Source organism: Bombyx mandarina, chromosome 12 (assembly GCF_030267445.1).
Source record: "Bombyx mandarina strain Sakado chromosome 12, ASM3026744v2".
Classification (NCBI taxonomy): domain Eukaryota; kingdom Metazoa; phylum Arthropoda; class Insecta; order Lepidoptera; family Bombycidae; genus Bombyx; species Bombyx mandarina.
The window spans coordinates 6,832,508-6,853,866 of NC_143219.1; the positions used below are offsets into that span (position 1 = coordinate 6,832,508).

General features: G+C 43.3%; 1 protein-coding gene across 1 annotated transcript; it reads left to right on the forward strand.

Moving 5' to 3' along the window:
- Positions 1-1,591: 1,591 nt before the first annotated feature.
- LOC114245881 (juvenile hormone acid O-methyltransferase-like) lies at positions 1,592-11,268 on the forward strand. Its single transcript, XM_089731586.1, has 5 exons — positions 1,592-1,744; positions 5,659-6,027; positions 6,390-6,561; positions 8,448-8,556; positions 9,649-11,268. The coding sequence occupies exons 1-5, from the start codon at positions 1,704-1,706 to the stop codon at positions 9,807-9,809; spliced, it is 852 nt and encodes a 283-aa protein (XP_089587712.1). The 5' UTR covers positions 1,592-1,703; the 3' UTR covers positions 9,810-11,268.
- Positions 11,269-21,359: the final 10,091 nt, after the last annotated feature.

The following is a 21,359-nucleotide window of genomic DNA, read 5'->3' on the forward strand; positions in this document are numbered from 1 at the left end:
GGGAAGAGTCATAAAGTTGATTATTGAAAACACGAATAAAACAACATTTTCTGAAAATAAATCGTAGCTAGATCGATTTATCGCCCCCGAAATCCCCTGTATACTAAATTTTATGAAAATCGTTGGAGCCATTTCCGAGATTCAGATTATATATATACAAGAATTGCTCGTTTAAAGGTATAAGATATTTCGACGTCTCGAATAATAAAAGTTTTAGTGTTAAACAGTAACAATAGTTTTAATTATTTTTCTTATTAATAATATTATTGCTATGTAACAAAATTTAATAATATAAAAATACCATCGATCACTTTCCTCCCAGCATTAGGGAAATTGTACGAACGTACATTCGTTACGTAAATTCCTCTGGGACTTCGTCATCTGAGTCATCAAAGTTATCCTGATAAACGAACACTCGTGCATCCAGCAATTGCACCGCCTCACGCAGCACATCCTAGTAGGGCTAAATAGACACAGACCCGTCCCCACGAGAGCCCTCTTCTTTGATAACGCGAAGGCGTTCAACAAAGTCTGGCTTCGTTGTTTTAATATATAAATTGTACAACATGGGAGTACCAGTCAGTCTCATGCTCATCAAACGAAACTTCTTGGCGAATTTTTCGTTTTTCCTTCTCGCCTCTCGTTACTCAAGTAGGAATATGTCGTTCATTTACAATAAACTCCAGATCGCGGTCACCAATTTATTTCAATGCTTCCAGAAGTCGCGCATCGACATCACACGCGTTTGTAATAAGTAAATTCAGTAGTTCTAAGGATGTACGCGATTAAACAGACTTAAATTTATGTACAGACACATTTCAATTGTAATGTTTTACTATAAGTAATGTATAATTGCATTAAAACTTAATGCAATAAAACTTAAAATGTATCATTGTATTTTCCCGCCTTTTTTATGGTCGACACAATTTTCTTATGTTGACATGAGGAAGAAAAATTGTCCCCCATTCGAAGTATCCTAAATGTTGTCCCGGTATTCTATTATTTGTATTTATTTCATTAAAATTATTGCTACGCAGAATCTACCACCGGTTCGGAATCACGAAACACTCAGAAGATCCGGTGAGAAACTCAGTGGGTTGTCTCTCGCCGAACTCTTCGAACGGTCGAGACAGTGACCGGTGCTTGAAGAGCCTAAAAGCACCGAGAGCGGATGCGGTGGATCCGATAAGGAATGATTAGAGCGATGGCAGCTTTGCGTTGACCCGTCGCCAGGGTCGGATATGTAATTAGCGGCGGCCACGATAAGAGGGTTATCGCGTCGCGTATCGAAGCAGCGTTATGACTCTTCCTTAATGTGCTTTTGTAACGATTCTAAAAGATCGACATTCCTCACGTACCACGGTGCTGCAATTGCTATCCTGCAAAAACGAGATTGGATTGGATGATGATTATTTGAAGAGTTAATGCCTGTGCGGTCCGCGTAAGCGAACACTACAATTACATAGGTCATGAGATTTGACGACGACATTAAAGTTTTATAAGAAAGAGCACTGTCAACTTCGCATTTTCCACGCATTCATATGTTAGTTAGAAAATTATAACATAGTTAAATGAATTTATAGCGCATAAAAATATTTAAAAAAAAATGTTTTTTGGATAATTAAATCCGAAGGATCTCTAAAAGATATTATAAATACGACTGTCTCATTGAATCACTGCATATTGTGTGCAAAATCAGCATTATGGTTGGTCAAAATCAAGTCAGGAACGGAAACTCATGCAGGTATTTTATTTTTTGTTTACTTTGTTACGGAAACTGCCTGCCTGGTGTAAAGTGACCAAAAGTTGAAGTTTCGAATAGGAGAACGCTTCAGCCTATTTTCTTGTGAACCCGTCAATCGCCTTTTAAGACATCCATGAGAACATTATAATTTATAATTAGAAAAATTATAATTTGCGTAATTAGTGGTGGTAGGACTTCTTGTGAGTCCGCATGGATAGGTACCACTGCCCTGCCTATTTCTGCCGTGAAGCAGTAATTCGTTTCGGTTTGAAGGGTGGGGCAGCCGTTTTAACTATACTGAGACCTTAGAACTTATATCTCAAGAGGGGTGGCGCATTTACGTTGTAAATGTCTATTGGCTTCAGTAACCACTTAACACCAGGCGGGCTGTGAGCTCGTCCAACCATCTAAGCAATAAAAAAAATACATCATAATGTGAACCCCACCACCCCCCACCTTAAAATATGAGGTCTTAATTATAATACAACAGGTGTCAAATTAGTTTTAATAACAAAAATATTTGCCTGTGGTTGCAGAAATTAGTAAATAATTAGTTTTCTTGAATGATCTATGTACATTGCGAAATATTTACTTATGGTGGCTTCATATTTTATCTTATCTTATTTTTTATATTATTAACAAATTTGTTTCGAAATATATAATTATGATTGATATAAATATTTTATGCATAATTATTTTGTACTAATTTACAAAAAAATATATATTCTCTGTATATATATATATAAATTTTTTTTTTTTTTTTTTTTAATATGCAACAATTTACCCTGTTCTCATTTGTGTGTGTGTTGTAAATGGCTTTTCGAATTTTTGTCGTATCGTTATGAAGGTCACACATGATATAAGCCTATTTACGTAAATTATTTATTTTTGCTAAGAATCGAGAAACGGAATAATCCCACGATTCGAAATGGCCAGTCTTTTATTATCCAAACTACATAGGCGAACACATGCTGACCATCATTTCCTACAAGATTTTTTTATCGCCGTTTTTTTTATGATTGAAGGATTACTGGTGGCCCGGATGCCTTTCCAGTTTCACCAGGACAGGTGGGCGAGCAAAGGCTCAGCCAGGAGGGGTGGGATTTGCTAGCAGGTACCCGAGCGCCTCCGAAGGAGACCTAACAGCTCAAGAGCAGCTGCTTCGCGAATGAATCTACTACCGGATCGGAATCGCGACCCGCTGAGAAGATCCGGCGAGAAACTCAGCGAGCTGATTCATGGGTTAGGTTGCACGGCGAACTCTTTGTTGAGTTCGACGAGTACGGTTACCGGGGTCCCTAAGCCTGCTCCTAGTGTTAGAGCTGAAGGCGTCTAATGCAAAGGTTATTGGATCTGATGGATCCGTAAGGACGTGTCTAGGGCGTCGACGGTGACGGGCTCCTGCATGATCAGGATTCGGGGAGTAGTCAGCGGCGGCTACGATAAGGCGATTATCATGACGCATAGCCTTATCGAAGTACCGTTCCGACGCTGACTTCATGTATTTCTGGATAGATTCGAGGCCCAGGTCGTCGTGTAGGTCAACGTTCCTCACGAACCACGGAGCTCCGACGGCTAACCTGCAAAAGCGGGATTTTAGAGATTGGAGGGTGTCTATGTGTGTGCGGGCCGCGTGAGCGAACACCACACTCGCGTAAGTCATGACGGGCCTTATGCAAGTTTTGTAAAGTGTCACCTTGTTTCGAAGGGACATTTTACTCCGCTTACAGATCATGGGGTAAAGTCTACCGAGAATAAACGCGGCACGGTCACGGACTGATTTTATATGCGGGCGGAATGTCATCGATGCGTCCAGGGTAACGCCCAGGTACTTGACCTTCCTGGCCCAGGGTATGGGTTGTCTAAAGAGAGTAATCGGGGGTGTGAGATTCCTCCTCCTAATCCGGGAGGAAATCCGTGTGGAGTTTCCCCTCTGAAATAGCACCGCAGTACTTTTCGCTGGGTTGATGTCTATGCGCCATTTTCGGAACCACTGTCCTAGGGCTAGGGCTGCGCTCTGAAGCTTCTTCGCCATTAGGGACTTGTTTCTACTGGAATAGTAAACAGTCGTGTCGTCGGCGAATAAAGTTAAGTGGGTCGGCGGCGACCGGGGAATATCGTTAACAAATAAGCTAAATAGGAGGGGTCAGAGGACAGAGCCTTGCGGGACTCCAGCTGTGAGAGGTCGTGGGGAGGAGCAAGTTCCCTCGACTCGAAAAGAGCGGTTCGACAAGAAGTCCCGTATGATGAGCACGAGACTATCCGGCACGCCCATGTTGAATAGTTTGAAAATCAAACCGTTGTGCCAGACTTTGTCGAACGCTTTTGTGACGTCGAAGAAGAGAGCTCCCGTGTATAACGGTTTTGGTCGATTAAGCCCCACAAGAATGTGCTCCGTGAGGCGGTGCACCTGTTGAACGCATGAGTGATTTGTACGGAATCCGAATTGTTCATCGATGAGAATGCCCTTGGATGAGACGAAGTCTCTGAGGCGTTTGTAGAGCAGACGCTCATACAGTTTGTCTAGAGACATGAGGAGGCTAATCGGGCGGTGACTGTAACATTATGTAACGGCGACCCAATGTATTAATGAGCATCTCGGAAAATTATAATTGCCGTAATCAAATTCGTGTCTTATCACATTTTTGGTGTAGGGTCTCAAATTCGACGATGTATTAAATGACAATATCCGTAACCAGTTATTCACGAATTATTGTTGGTGCAAATTACACGTGTGCTCTATGAGACTGTAATTTGGGGACTTGGCTGCGGCCATTGAGTAACCAGTCGAGCAGTATGTGGGCTGCTATTATTATATTTATACTAGTCTGGTCTAGGTCTATACTAGGTTTAGTCGGACTACGACTGAAGTCGTCGCGGCCTAAAGAATAAGAGGTCCGGTGCATTTGTTTGGAACGATGCAACGGTGTTTGAATCCCGCGGGCGGGTACCAATTTTCCTAATGAAATACGTACCTAACAAAATATGTTCCCGATGGACTTTCACGGTGAAGGAATAACATCGTGTAATAAAAATTACTGGTGGTAGGACCTCTTGTGAGTCCGCACGGGTAGGTACCACCAACCGGCCGGTTTCTGCCGTGAAGCAGTAATCCGTTTCGGTTTGAAGGGTGGGGCAGCCGTTGTAACTATACTGAGACCCTAAAACTCATATCAAAAGGTGGGTGACGGCATTTATGTTGTAGATATTTATGGGCTTCGGTAATCACTTAACACCAGGTGGGCTGTGAGCTCGTCCTATCACCTATGTAATAAAAAAAATACTACCTATTTCAGACCTCGTCACGGTATTTTGCAGCAATTCGGCAAATCAGTCTTTAATACAATTTTTATTGGATAGATCTGAACGAGCTCAAGGTGTTGTTCCCTTAGTAGTAGTTACCGGAGCCTATAGACATCAACAACGCTAATACTGTCCTTGAGACATGAGCCTTAAAAGTCAGTTCTATAGTACAAAGGCTGCTGCGCCCTTCAAACCGAAACGCATTACTGACTTCTCGACAGAAATAGGCAGGGTGGTGGTACCTACCCGCGCGGACTCACAAGTGGTCCTACCACCAGTAATCACGCAAATTATAATTTTGCGGGTTTGATTTTTATTACACGATGTTATTCCTTCACAATGGAAGTCAATCGTGAACATTTGTTGAGTACGTATTTCAATAGAAAAGTTGGTACCCGCCTGGGATTCGAACACTGGTGCATCGCTCAATACGAATGCACCGGATGTCTTTATCCTTTAGGCCACGACGACTTCAGATCTGCTCGATGTGCCTCCCTTTGATCAAAATAGGAGCCGAATCGGTGGTGTTTAGGCGCATTTCTTTAGTATGGCTCGTCTGTCAACATAACTTACTAAAAACAGTATCCCCGATATTTCCATTTTATTTTCAGGTTTTCCATGAACGACGATGCAGAATTATACGAAAATAGTAACAGTATTCCGAGGCAGGATGCAGCTGACACTTTAAATGAGTATTCGTCAAGATTAAACTGGAAAGAAATTGGAGAAAGTATATTAGATATAGGTTCTGGCGATGGAAGTGTCACTGATATCCTGAGATCATACTTACCAACAAGTAGAAAGATTTTGTTGGGCTGCGATATCAACGAGAGAATGGTCAAACACGCCGAAGAGCGTTACGGAAATAAGACGACAGCATTTACTGTACTTAATATAGAAGGGGATATTCCCGATGAGATGAAAGGACAATTCGATCATGTTTTCTCATTTTACACATTACATTGGATTCGGAACCAGGAGTAAGTCTTATGAGTGTATTATTTTTATGGTTGAAGTCAGTTTAAGGTAATCAGTCTTTCTTTCCATACTGAGAAACTTAGCCACATATTTGAGTGATTTAAGTACTTTCATCAAAATTAAAATGTATTCGAAAGTTTGGTGGTATGGGATATGGCAAACATAATAATATGGGTATAGAGTTCATACTTATTTCTGACACTTATACTTCTATTTCTGACACTAACCAGTAGGTACTGTTTTCATCGAGCAATTGTGATATCCGACATGCGTTCATACTGTTCAATGCACTGCATTGCGTCTTCAATCTATTATCCGATAATATTATATTGGTAGAATAATATTCTGCAATTTTTTTTTTCAGAAAAGGGTTTACAAATATTCATAATCTGATGAGTAATGATGGAGAATGCCTTTTAACCTTTCTCGCATATTCGCCAATGTATAGTTTGTTCGAAGGACTCAAAGACTCCCCCAAATGGACTGCATGGCTTAAGGATTTCAATCTATTCGTTTCGCCTTATCATGACTGTATGGTATTAATACTTTTTTCTTTAAATTTTACAGCGTTGTTCTATCTGTGATCTATGTTGAAAATAAATTACCTACTTAGAGATTACCGTAATGAATAGTTTGTTACAGTAGTGTCTTTACTTATTTTCTTTTTTGTTAAATGTTTATTGGAGTTCATGGACATCAATTACAACATCAATGCCCCACGCAGCTTAAGACACGAGGTCGAAGTCTCCCACTCTTCAAACCGAGATGCGTGATTATTTTGCCGCCGAAATAGGCAGAACGGTGATACCTTCCTGTGTAGGCTTTCCACTAGCCTCAGCCTCTAGTACCAGCACTTCCACAGGTTTTTCTTTATACGCCGTTATTCCTTAATTGTGGAAGCTACTTCTGAACTTGAATGAAGTACCAATTTCTCTAGAAAACTAGGTTTCAGGTATCAGTGCAGGATTTGAATACCTGTTTTGTTACTTCGTTTGATACGGATAGACATAACGTCTTTTCCTTTAGGCTACGACGAATTGAAATGTATTAACGGTTTATAATTATTTTTTCCTGGTGGTTTAAAGATTTAAATCAATTTGTTTCGCCTTATAGTGTGGTAATTGTAATTTTATTTCTAATATATTAATGTCATTGTATTCACGGATGACTTCCGCTATGGAAGCATTGCCTTGTGTTGTAAAAAATAAAATCCGGCGATTTAAATAATTACAGGGACGTCTTAAACTAGTCTGGGGCCCTTGGGCACACAAGAATTTGAGGCCCTTTTGGAAAGAAAAAAAACGAATTATAATAACATTTTTTTACTGAGTACGACCATTTTCGACTTTCCGAGGGATGATTATGAAAATAAACTTGGATTAGAAAAACTTGTATATTAAAGTAAAAAATCAATTCTCTAGGATACAGTGTCACTTATGACAAGGGTATCATGACAACGGATTTGCGTATTACAGCGCTCTCTAGTGACGGTTTTAGGAGTTGGAAAAAACAGGGTGAACACATTTATTATATGTAATCAAATACAGTATGATATAATATGTCATTAATGATATTAGAATGCTGCTGGTTTTTTGGTTACGATTACGATAACGGTTTCTTTCGGGACTTCTGTTGAGCAAAATCTTCTATTATATAATAGAAGCTTAAGAGAATAAAAAATGAATTGCGAACAACAATGTTACAAGAACGGCTGAGTAATTTGTCAATTATGTGCAAGTGATATCCTTCCAAAAATTTACTTTAAAGATATCTTTAATTGCGTGAGTGATCGCTAGATGGTGTACTTAGTAAATTAGGTAGGTAGCGTTCGGAAATATTATTAATTAGTAGAGTAGGAATAGGCGCAGTCATCGATATAATGGCGTAGTATATGCCTTGTGATAAGATTACTGATTTGTGAAAAAAGTGCCTGACAAAAATGTTTTGAGAATAAATGTGTGAGAGAAATTCTCGGTCCTTCGGGGTCTCCTGAGAATGGGCCCTGGGCACAGGCCCCGTGTGCCCTTATGGTAAAGACGGTATTGAATAATTTATTGTTATTTGATTGATTTGATTTGAATTTATTGATTAATAATTGATAGTTATTTGTTCATTTCAAAAATGTTCAGTAGATACTAACTTCATATTATTGAATTTTGATTCAAAAAAGGCTTTCTGATACTTAGAAATTGCCTTTATATGAATGTCCCACGTGCGACTACACAGGAATTTATTTTTATCTCACTGTTCGTTGACACATCGATAGGCGAAGAGGAGAAAATTATTGCTAAGACTCTGATTAGTACCATTTATTTGGAAAATTAAAATGTTAATGTGTTTTTCGATATTAATGTTTTAAAAAACCGGGAATGCTTTTGTCGTATGAACTATATACTTAATTAATTACTTACATTGGTTTCAGGAACCGGATCGTGTTATTGAAAAACTGTTTAAGAAAATCGGCTTTCGATTCATAGATGTTCGTTCCAGACAAAAGAAATTTGTATACAACAAGATATCCGATTTCAAAAGTAGGTTGAAACTTGTTTGCTTAAAATTGTTTTAGTCGAAATTAATTTGTTATAAATTATGTTTTTTATGATATTTTATCTTATAAACAGAGTAACGTCTGTTGGTTACTATGTCTGAATTAACATACATGATAAATTGTAAGTTAATAATGAATTAATTATGTAATCCATAATATGCTTAGAATGTTTTTTATTTTTCCAAATGAAAATTAAAAACATGCCAAATAAATAGTTTTAGTAAGGATCTATATTGGGAGGATTTATATCAGTAATAAGAAACGAACAACGAATTTAAGTTAGTGCTCCTGCCATGAGATATGGTGTCGAAATATCGATTTTTCTGGAATACTTTGCTAAGCAGGATTCCATTTTTCATCCAAGTGTAATTACGCAGGGTATTGGTGGATACGAATAAACCCACAGGCATAGAACAGGCGGCGTCAACAGCAGCAGAAGTAGGTTTAGTGGCGTCATAAGTAAGTTTCTTTATTTGCACTTGATGTTAGATAGTGATCGGAGCCCGTAGACACCATAACGTCCACGCCTCACCTGGAGACATGAAGTCGATGTTTGAATTGTGTCACGGCTGATCCACTTTTTGATCTACTACTACTACTTTTTGAACACTTTTTGATCTACAAAAAGTTAGATGATAGTACTAATCCTGTGGGCTAACCGTATACCTTACCACCACATTGCAATTAGACTTCTTTAAATGACTTTTGCAATCATTGTACAAATGATGATTGAGTTTTATAATTTTTGAAACTCAAAGATTTTGCTGCGAAATAAGCACGAGATTAAACTTCATTTTTATCTTTTTTTAATAATTTGTGAAGCCTGAAAAATTCTACTACATCTATGATAGCGATTAAGTTTATTTTAGGTTTTGTTAGTGTAATATGATAGAAAACTCGGTTTGCAACAGCTGAGCTAACTTCCCAAATGTTTGTTTGAAAATCAATTATCAATAGATCCAATTTCAATGAGGTATTAGGATTTAACAATTAACACATGCGTGCATTTGGATTTAGTTACTTTGTTTTGTTGTATCCTTTGTAAAATTAAACACACTAACTTTTCCCCTTCCAGTTACAGCATCAGCAATAAATCCCTTCAAAATCCCGGAACATATGCTAGAAGAATTTTTGAACGACCTTATGGAAGTGGGAGAAGGAATGGGAATAATTGATAAAAAAAATAATACCGTTAATATGTTATATAATTTGCTTATAGTACACGGTAGAAAATAATTTCTGAATTAAGTTAATTTAGAACTCTAATATAGTCAGGGTTAACTTCTAGGGGTGAGAAAAAATAGTTTTTGTATGATTACGAGCTTTTTAGGTAACGGCTAAATTTTTTTCATTTTTTTATTGCCCTTGTAGGCGGACGAGCATACGGCCCACCTGATGGTGAGTGGTTACCGTCGCCCATGGAATTCAGCAATGCCAGGGGCAGAGCCAAGCCGCTGCCTACCGCTTAATACTCTCCACAAGCCTCGTTTGAAGAAGGACATGTCATAGCGCTCGGGAAATACCGTGGAGGGGAGCTCATTCCATAGCCGGATGGTACGTGGCAAAAAAAATCTCTGGAAACGCACTGTGGATGACCGCAGTGGCTCCAGGGAGTATGGATGAACTTTACTCCGGTGGCGGGCGGTGCGATGGTAAAAACGAGATGTTGTTATCATCTCGAACAATTCCTCAGAGCACTCCCCATGGAACATGCGGTACAAAATACAGAGGGAACCGAAGTCCCTCCGCAGACCCAGAGGCTCCAAACGATCCGTGAGAATGGGATTATCGACAATCCGAACGGCTCTCTTCTGTATGGAGTCAAATGGAAGAAGCTGGTATTTGGGAGCCCCGGCCCAGAGATGGGAGCAGTACTCCACGCGAGGCCGGACTTGTGCTTTATAAAGCAAAAGCCTTTGTCCAGGCGTGAAGTACCGCTTCGCTCTGTTGAGGACTCCCAGCATTTTGGACGCCAACTTGGCTTTGCCTTCCAAATGACTCCGAAATTGGACATCGCTCGAAATGTCGACCCCAAGTATCCCGATACTCTCGGAAGGTTGCAGGGATACTCCTTGGAATTGCGGCGCTATGACAAAGGGGTCCTTCTTCGCAGTGAACGCGCAAACTTGTGTCTTTAACGGGTTGAATTGAACCAAGTTCAATTCACCCCATTCGGAGACTCGCCCCAGAGAGTTCTCCACTTCAGACACAAGCTTTGATCGTCTCTCTTGTACCATGCTCCGAGAGAGACTCTGATGGCCGATATATCGCGCATCCCCCGTGCTGTCATCCGCATAGCAATGCATGCCATCAATAGACAGCATGTCATTGATATACAGGATGAAAAGCGTGGGGGAGAGCACCGAACCTTGTGGAACGCCAGCGTTAATGGTCATGGTATCAGAGCAGTCACCGTCTACAACAGTGATTATCAAACTTATTTCTTTTACCGCCCCCTTTGGAAATCAATTATTTTTGAGCGCCCCCCATTTTTTATACACCCCTAAAACTTTAAAACCACAATTTCATTAATTTAATTAATAAATGTTGTATTAATTTTAGTAAATGTAGTACCACGTAGTACATATGTATTTGTAGATGCTATTATTGTTTCTTCATATTATTATATGTCCGTACATTGCTACAGAGCGTGTATTTACAAATTTGCAAAGTAAAAATGAATTCTTCTCATCAATATGTTTGTTTAAATTCAGAATTATAAAATAAATTGCTAGTTCACTGTACTATTACTATGCTAATTTATTAGAACGAAACTATTTTTGTTGAATATCTTTCTCATTAATATAAAATTCTCATCATAAGATAATTAAAAATTTATATTTCGACTAGTAAATAATACTACTAACAATAATAACTTATTAAACTACGAATAAGCTAAACCTGGAAATCGTAGAGGATTTCATTTATGTGGGCTCCGTCATAGCTAGTTTTGGATCCTCCGAAAAGGACCTCAGAAGGCGAATCAGTATGGCAAAGAGAGCTATTCCCAAACGGACCGTGTTTGGGCGGACAGAAACATCTCGAGGAATACCAAAAAGCAGCTCGTCACCTCCGTCGTCTTTTCCATTTTTCTCTACGGCGCAGAGACTTGGACCCTCAAGAAAGCCGACCGCCAACGCATCGACGCGTTCGAGATATGGTGCTGGAGGAAAATGCTCGGGATTCGTTGGACAGAACACAGAACCAACGAATCCATTCTTACCGAGCTCAAGATTCCAATGCGCCTCAGCACTACATGCGCGCGGAGGAGTTTCGAGATCTTTGGACATATCGCCAGAAAGAGAGGTGACAATCTGGAAAAGCTGCTGGTAACAGGCAAGGTATGCGGGAGAAGGCACAGAAGCAGAAATCCAATGCGCTGGTCGGACCAAATACGCTCCACTCTCAATACCTCAGTCCACGTTGCTATCCACACAGCCAAGGAGAGGCAGGAATGGCGCAAGATGATGCAGAAGAAAGTTATTAGAGGAGGCCACGACCCTCAGCACTCAGGATTATCGACGCAAGAAGGAAGGAAACTACGAAAAATAAATTAATATCATTTCGTATTATAGATAAATATGGGTAATTTTTCATAGAATTTTAGTTTATAATTTAAAACTGGTTCAAATAAAAACCGCCGTCTAAGTCAGCGTTTTTATTATTTGTAATAATTAATATCTATATTTAGTAACTACTAAACTACTAAACCGTTTTGAAAAATTATTTCACTGTTTGGAAGCTTCACTATTCCCGAGTGACATAGGCTCTAATCTTTTTTGAAAAAAAATTAGGTATTCTTACTAAAACTCCAATAATTGAACCCAAGGTGTAAAAAAAATTACCTAAAATATTCTTTACGTCGCGTGCCCTACGAAAACTATTGATGATAGAATAAAATAATGTACTACGACTTTGTAAAAAACATTATTATTTACAAAAAGTGTCGCGACAGCATGTCTAACTATTATAGTTATGCCGCAATAAGTGTTCTTTTATTTAAAAAATCCCCCTGGTAAGACACGGAGTGTCCCCCTACCTTTGCCGACTGCTGGCTTCCTACTTGGAGGACAGATCGGTCACGTGTACTGGACACGGTGGGATCGTGCACAGGTTCCCGGTCGTGCGCGGTGTTCCACAGGGGTCGGTGCTCGGCCCCCTTTTGTGGAATACCGGGTATGACTGGGTACTGAGAGGTGCTCTCCTCCCGGGTCCGTGGGAAGTTTTGCTGAGTTTGCTCGTCTTGCCACCGCTGAGGTGGCGCATGTCGCCGGCAAAATCAGGAGATTGGGCCTCGACGTGACACTCAGTAAATCCATAGCCGAGGCCATGTGGTTTCACAGGCCCCGGAGAGTGCCACATGTCGATGCCCATATCGTGGTTGGAGGCGTCCGTATCGGGTCGGGGTGCAGTTGAAGTACCTCGGCCTCATTCTGGACAGTCGTTGGACCTTCCGTGTTCACTTTCAGAACCTGGTCCCTCGTTTGTTGGGGGTGGCCGGCGCGTTAAGCCTGCTTCTTCCCAACATCAGGGGGCCTGACCAGGTGACGCGCCGTCTCTATACGGGGGTGGTGCGGTCAATGGCCTTATACGAGGCGCCCGTGTGGGGCCAGTCACTGGCCGTGGGGGTAGCGAAGTTGCTGCAACGGCCGCAACGCACCATCGCGGTCAGGATCATCTGTGGTTATCGCACCATCTCTTTCGAGGCGGCGTGTGTACTGGCTGGGACGCCGCCTTGGGTCCTGGAGGCGGAGGCGCTCGCCGCTGACTATCAGTGGCGGGCTAACCTTCGTGCCCGGGGCGTGGCGCGTCCCAGCCCCAGTGTGGTCAGAGCGCGGAGGGCCCAATCTCGGCGGTCCGTGCTGGAGTCGTGGTCCAGGCGGCTGGCCGATCCTTCGGCTGGTCGTAGGACCGTCGAGGCGATTCGCCCGGTTCTTGTGAATTGGGTGAATCGTGACAGAAGACGCCTCACTTTCCGGCTCACGCAGGTACTCACTGGGCATGGTTGCTTCGGTGAGCCGAGCCGACGGCAGGGTGCCACCATTGTGGTTGCGACTTGGACACGGCAGAGCATACGCTCATCGCCTGCCCCGCATGAGAGGGGTAGCGGCGTGTCCTCGTCGCAAAAATAGGAAACGACTTGTCGTTGCCGAGTGTTCTGGCATCGATGCTCGGTGACGACGAGTCGTGGAAGGCGATGTTCGACTTCTGCGAGTGCACCATCTCACGAAAGGAAGCGGCGAGGCGCGTGAGATGCACAGGCCCGCCGCCGTCGAGCGGGGTCCAGGGAGGCGGATCTCACCCAAGCCCTGGCCCTCTAAGTGTTTCGGGTCTCCCTCACATGTCGGCCTGGGGACCGGCGAAGGGGGCCTAAGAAGACGAAAGCTGCTCTGCACACGTTTTACGCATGAGCATCCGGGTGATGGAAGGCCGGCTATCCTAACCCACGGTGGTTCTGACCCAGCAGGGTATTCCGTAGGATAGACCATTCTAACCGGCACCATCTAGGCGGGCTTCGGACAGCCTGCCGACCGAGAGGGCTGGTGGTCGTGGCACCGACGACTGCCAGTCCGGCGTCCCGAGGGGGAGGGTGATGGGAGAGATGTGCTCCGCACTAAACGCTTCACTTTCCCCCCTTTGCCTTTTCATGAGCTCTGTCTCATACGAAGTTTGGATGCTGGTTATTAAGCGACAGGTTTTAGTCGGTTCGACTCCGACATGCCCCGCCTTTCATCCCCAGTGAAGGGCGGAAGTCCGGCGATTTCCTCCTGACAAAAAAAACGTGTGGCACTCGGGAACTGCGGCGGTAAAGCTATTGCATAGCATTTTTTATCAACTTATGACATTATAATTAGACAGTGAGAATTTAATATTAAAACAATAATAAAACAAGACCACGCTATATTAAACCTTAATAAAGGCAAAACCTTAACTGTCCCCTTCACACTCATAAGCTAAACCGCGCGAGAGAGAGATGGGCAGATTTTTCATGATGCGCATGCAGTGTGGCGTCACGCCACGCGTTTATTCACAAACACTACACAAGTGCAACGTGTGAATGTGTTGAACGCAAGCTACATGGTAGGCGGAGTGTGGGATGTTAGGTTTTTTTCGTTACGGAATTTCATGATTCGGTCGCCGCGCTCAAGGCCCGCGATAAAAGCTATGCAATAGCTTAAAAAAGTATGAACTTGTAATAAAATGTCTTTGGCTATACTATTTGTATCTGGCTAGTTTTGGTATCATTAAAAGTTTAAATTCGAAAGAAAATAATTCCAAATTAAAATTAGGAAGATGTGAGATTTTTATTTATTTTTCGTACTGTCAAGATGAGTGAATCTAATGAAGATATTAGATACATTTAAAAATTTTACTACAAAAAAGGTAAAAAGGCAACGCAAGCCGTGAAAAAAAATTGCGTTGTTTATGGACCTAGTGCAGAGTCTGTGAGAGTAGCACAAATTTGGTTTAAGCGTTTTCAATCCGGAAATTTTGATGTCAAAAACGCACGTCGCTCTGGTCGCCCTATTACGGATAAAATCGATGCCATTTTTGAAAAAGTGGGGCAAGATCGGCATATCATTAGTTACGACGTAACTGAAGAACTGGGAATTGACCACAAAATAGTTATGGCGCATTTGAAAAAAACTGGGTACACAACAAAGCTCACTGAAAGAAACCTAATGAACCGTGTACTCGTTTGTGATTCTTTATTACGACGTAATGAAACCGAACCATTTTTGAAGAAGCTGATAACTGGTGATGAAAAGTGGATCACGTACGATAAGAACGTACGAGAAAGATTGTGGTCAAAGACCGGTCAGGCTTCACAGACTGTGGCGAAACCCGGGTTAACTCGCAACAAGGTGATGCTGTGTGTGTGGTGGGATTGGAAGGGCATTATACATTATGAGCTGTTACCACCAGGCAGGACCATCGATTCTGAACTCTACTGCGAACAACTGATGAGATTAAAGCAAGAAGTTGAGAGAAACCGGCCGGAATTAATCAACAGAAGGGGTGTGGTTTTTCATCACGATAACGCTAGACCTCACACATCTTTAGCCACTCAGAAAAAATTAAGAGAGCTTGGCTGGGAGGTGTTAATGCATCCGCCGTATAGTCCTGACCTTGCACCTTCAGATTTATACCTGTTTCGGTCTCTTCCGAATTCTTTAGGCAGTCTCAGGTTAACATCACGAGAGGACTGCCAAAACCAATTGTCGTGGTATTTTAATCAGAAGCCCAAAAATTTCTATAGCAATGGGATCATGTCCCTACCTACAAGATGGCAAAAAGATATCGAACAAAATGGTACTGACATACTTTAGTTAAATGTGAATAAACTATATTAAAAAATGTTGTGAATTTTCTTAAAAAATACGAAGAAACTTTTTCCTTAACCTATTATTATATAGAAATAAAATAGTAAGCAATGTTTACAATAAGTGAGCTGTTTAGGCTTATTATACTATTTGACATTGGACGGTAATGGGTAAATTGTAAAAAATAATAATCTAAGACAAGTTTTTAAACAATAATTATATACGCATTTCCATTTTATATAAAAATTATGATTCTTACATCAGTAATTTCTTATAAAATGCTGTAAAATGCCCATATGTTAAAAACAAGAAAGAAAGTAAAGAAAACCTCAATTTGTGTTAGTTTACGTACGTGTAATATTTTAAAACTCTGCATGGTAGTTTTTTTTCTAATGTTTAAAATCATTTCTGGTGCAATGTAATTAAGGTAAAATTGCTCTAATTTTTTAACTATCATCGATCATGTTCTGCAGAAACTTGTTACAACTTGATTGCATACGGTGTATGGGCTATCCTACGAAATCTATGTTAATTATTTTAAGTTTTTATAATATCATACAGGGTAGAAATATAAACTAATTATTCGTTATTGTGTAGTAGGTGAGTTTTAATTTTAGTGAAATTTAAAATACTATAAAGTAAATGAAATTACAAATTCTACAGCGCCCCCCTAACCCACATCAACGCCCCCCATTTTTTTCCTGGGCCCCTTAACGCCCCCTTCTAGGTTTCAAACGCCCCCAAGGGGGCGTTATCGCCCACTTTGAGAAAGACTGGTCTACAACGACCGTGATGCTCCGCCCATCCAAAAAGCTAGCGATCCACTTGCAGAGACCCTCGGGGATTCCGTGAGATGGTAACTTCGATAGAAGTGCCCTATGCCAGACCCTGTCGAAGGCCTTCGCGATATCAAGGCTCACAGCAAGAGCCTCGCCCTTGCTCTCCAAGGCTTCAGACCACCTGTGAGTAAGGTATACAAGAAGATCGCCAGCTGAGCGACCGTGACGGAAACCGTACTGTCGGTCACTGATCAGCTGGCGATCTTCAAGATACTTCAGGAGTTGTGTATTAATTATTCGCTCCATCACCTTGGAAAGCAAGGAAGTTATCGCGATAGGCCTGTAGCTCGATGGGTCCGACCGGTCACACTTCTTGGGGATAGGGTGGACGTGGGCGGTCTTCCATGAAGACGGAACCCTGTTAGTGCAATAAGAGAGGCGATACAAACGCGTTAGCGCAGGTGTCAGCTCAGGGGCGCACGTTTTCAAAACCACTGCGGGGATGCCGTCTGGCCCACTCGACTTATGGACGTCCAGGAGTCGGAGCTCCCGCCTGACTGCACACTGTGTGAAGCAGATATCTGGCAGGGAGCTATCACACCGAGGGATGTTCGGTGGTGTGGCACCCCCGTCGTCCACAGTCGAGTTCAAGGCGAAGAGTTTGACCAGAAGGTCAGCCTTCTCTTTCGCGCTGTGGGCCAGATTGTCATCGGACTTGCGCAGTGGTGGGAGACTAGACCTGCAAAAGTTTCCTTCTGCAGCCTTGGCGAGCGACCAAAAAGCGCGGCTCCCGGAGGGATAGCTCTTCAATCGCTCGCCAACTCTAGCGACGTGCTTCGACTTCGCCTTGGTAATAACCTTCTTGTAGGATCTAGAAGCGGCGTTATATTTCCGCCTTTCCTCTGAGATGTTAGGGTCCTGACGTCTCCTGGCACTATCCCATGCCACGTATGCGGACCGCTTGAGGTGTGCAGCATCCCTGCTGGCATTGTTATACCAGGGTCTGCTGCGACCCCCAACGGGCACTTCAGAGGACGGAATAAACAATTCCATCCCCTGGAGCACCACGTCTTTAAGACGGCCCGCACAGACGTCAGGATCAGCAGAGGAAAAGCAGAACCGCCCCCATGGGTAGGATGCGTAAAATTCACGCAATCCATCCCAATCTGCTGACATATACTTCCAAACTCTTCGATACCCGGTCGTCGTTCGACGACCAGGACGAGAGAGCGGTACAACAGCACGGATAAGGCAGTGATCAGACGATCCAAGTGAAGCGTCGACCACCACACTGTATCCGGCCGGATCCGTGGTCAGCAGAAGGTCCAACAGAGAAGGCTCGCGCCCCTCGATATCTGGGACACGGGTGGGCTGTGTCACCAGCTGGGAGAAGCCGTAGGCCAAGGCGAAATCGTAGGCAGTCCGACCCGGGAGGTCAGTGGTTCTGGACCCCAACCACTCTTGGTGGTGCGCGTTAAAGTCTCCAAGAACCACCACCTCCGCAGATGGGTACTGCTCAAGCACGCGGTTAGTCCCCTCTTGCACATGTTCAAACAGAGCTGAACCTGCATCACTGCTGTGGGACCTGTACAGGCACGCGTAGATTCGGGTACAGCCTCCGTGATCTACGCGCAGCCACAAGAGGGACAGGTCCCGTTTTTCGAGGCCCCGAAGACGGCGACAACAGACATCAGCCCGGACGAATACGCACACCCCGGCTTTACGCAGGAAGTTGTGCTCCAATACGTAGCCGGGGTATTCAAGGTATGAGGTATCGTCCGGAGCAGATATCTGCGTCTCCGTTAAAAAAAGCAGGGCAGGCTGCGCCGTCTCAAGGTGGTGGTGTACGGCGTCAAGGTTGCTATGTAGGCCCCTGACATTGCTGAAATCCACATTAAATGTGGAATGGGGAACCGCCTGTAAAACCCTTTTCTTTTTTTTCGACTTCATTAATTATGTTGTTATATTTCCGGAGAGTGGGATTAGGAGAGCTAGGATGTTGGAGGTGAGATCGAGGCAACACCTGAATGAAGCGCGGAACATAGTACGTGCTCGACCACGGGTTGCGTGAGAGACTGACGCAGGGCATGGAAGGGCCCCCAGTCCACTCTGCGTGCGATCGCCGGGATCCACTCCGGTCTCCGACTCCGGCACGACGACCGCACGACAGGATTTTGCACCGGTTGGCGGGACAGCTTCCCGGGGCGGAGTTTAGTAGAGACACCCGGGTTCAGGTCCCCTACTGACCGGCGGGCGGCAGCGGATACCGTTTCACTGGGTCTCCCTATACCCCTGTCAAACAATCACGCCCCGTGAGCTCGCACGCACGTCTGCTCCGCATGTTCCAGGCGTCACCAAGACTCACCTCCAGCAAGGAAGGGGAAAGGGAAGGAATAGAACTGGCTCTCCAACCCACACGCCAGAACACAGCTAGGCTATTTGGCGGCGGACTCTAGTTGGAGGGTGGTCGCCAGCCAGTCGGACTAGGTCCTACCACCGGTTATGTTTTCGGCTCCCGTTTAGCACCACCCAGGGGTCACTTGTAGGGAATCGCGGGTTAAACCTACGGAAGCGGGAAGCACCAACCCCAATATAAAATAGGTAACAATTTTTAAAATGAATTTATCACGATGAATTGTTTTAATATACTTTAAGAAAGTTTTCCCTTAGTTTCATTTATTATAAATTTTACATTTCAAATTTTACCCTGTTAATTATTTTTTTATGCGGACCGCTTAAGGTGTACAGCATCCCTACTGGCATTGTTATACCAGGGTCTGCCGCGACCCTCGACGGGCACCTCAGAGGAGGAAATAAACAATTCCATCTTCTGGAGCACCACGTCTTTAAGACGGTCTGCACAGACGTCAGGATCAGCAGAGGAAAAGCAGAACCGCCCCCATGGGTAGGATGCGTAAAATTCACGCAATCCATCCCAATCTGCTGACATATATTGCCAAACTCTTCGATACCCGGTCGTCGTTTGACGAGCGCACAATGTTCAATTCACAAACACATAAAAATGCTGTAGAAAACTATTGTGCAAAAAAATTATATAAAAAATTTAATTTCATACCTAGCTACTCGTCCGGTTTGGAAGGTTATGGGAGGCAGGGGTTAAGAGTTTAAAATTCCATTTAAAGAGAGTGTTGGTAATCTTTGTGTTAGCTATGAAGGTCTTAAATTAAGACTCTTAATACAGTAATTATTGAAATTGAAGCAATTCTTAATTCAAGACCTTTGCTTTCCATGTCCTCAGAAGTTTCTGATACAGGCTACTTGACCTCTGGTCATTTTCTTATTGGCTCGGCAATGATTTCCTATCCGGAAGGAGACCTTTCTAAAGATAATCGCTTAAAATTTTGGAATGTTTTAACAAATTTTAAACAGGACTTCTGGAAGGCATGGTCGAGAGAATATCTCACTCTATTCTAGAACAGACCAAAGCAATAAAATAAAAAAAGTGGAAAAATGCTCAATTACTGTACTGGTCTGGTCACAGTAAGATCAGACAGTTTCGAAGTCGTCGTGGCCTAACGGATAAGACGTCCGGCGCATTCGTGTTGAGCGATACACCGGTGTTCGAATCTCAGGCAAGTACCAATTTTTCTAATGAAATACGTACTCGACAAATGTTCACGATTGACTTCCACGGTGAACGAATAACATCGTGTAATCAAAATGAAACCCGCAAAATTATAATTTGCGTAATTACTGGTGGTAGGACCTCTTGTGAGTCCGCGCGGGTGACGAATAAGCTAAATAGGAGGGGTGAGAGGACAGAGCCTTGCGGGACTCCAGCTGAGAGAGGTCACGGGGAGGAGCGGGCTCCCTCGACTCGATATCGAAAAGAGCGGTTCGACAAGAAGTCCCGTATGATGAGCACGAGACTATCCGGCACGCCCATGTTGAATAGTTTGAAAATCAAACCGTTGTGCCAGACTTTGTCGAACGATTTTGCGACGTCGAAGAAGAGAGCTCCCGTGTATAACGGTTTTGGTCGATTAAGCCCCACAAGAATGTGCTCCGTGAAGCGGTGCACCTGTTGAACGCATGAGTGATTTGTACGGAATCCGAATTGTTCATCGATGAGAATGCCATTGGATGAGACGAAGTCTTTGAGGCGTTTGTAGAGCAGACGCTCATACATTTTGCCTAGAGACATGAGGAAGCTAATCGAGCGGTAGCTCGTCGGATGATTTTTTGGTTTACCGGGTTTATGTATGCCGATAACGTCCGCTCCTTTCCACAGCGCGGGAAAGATACAGTTCGCCATAGCGGCATTGAAAATAGATGCCAACATCACGATGAGTTGGACGGGTAGAAGTTTAATAACGCGGTTGGATATACCGTCGGAACCGGGAGCCTTGCGAGGACGTAGGTTTTTGATCAAATCTTTAACTTCCATCGGGGTTACGGGTGGTAACGCATCCGAAGGTGGCAAGGAGGCTCTGCGTTCTACCTCACTGTCTACTAATTCTACATGAACAGGGTCCACGGATTGAGTGCTGGGCGTGCACTGGGCTTGCAATGTATCGGCCAGCACCTCTGCTTTTTCGTCATCATCGAACGCCGCGAGTCGGCCTGAGGGGCCTACGAGAGGGGGCATAGCTACTACCGTATCCGATTTGAGAGTACGAGCTAAGCGGTAGTAAGACCTTTGAGAGGGCGCGAGTCCTTCT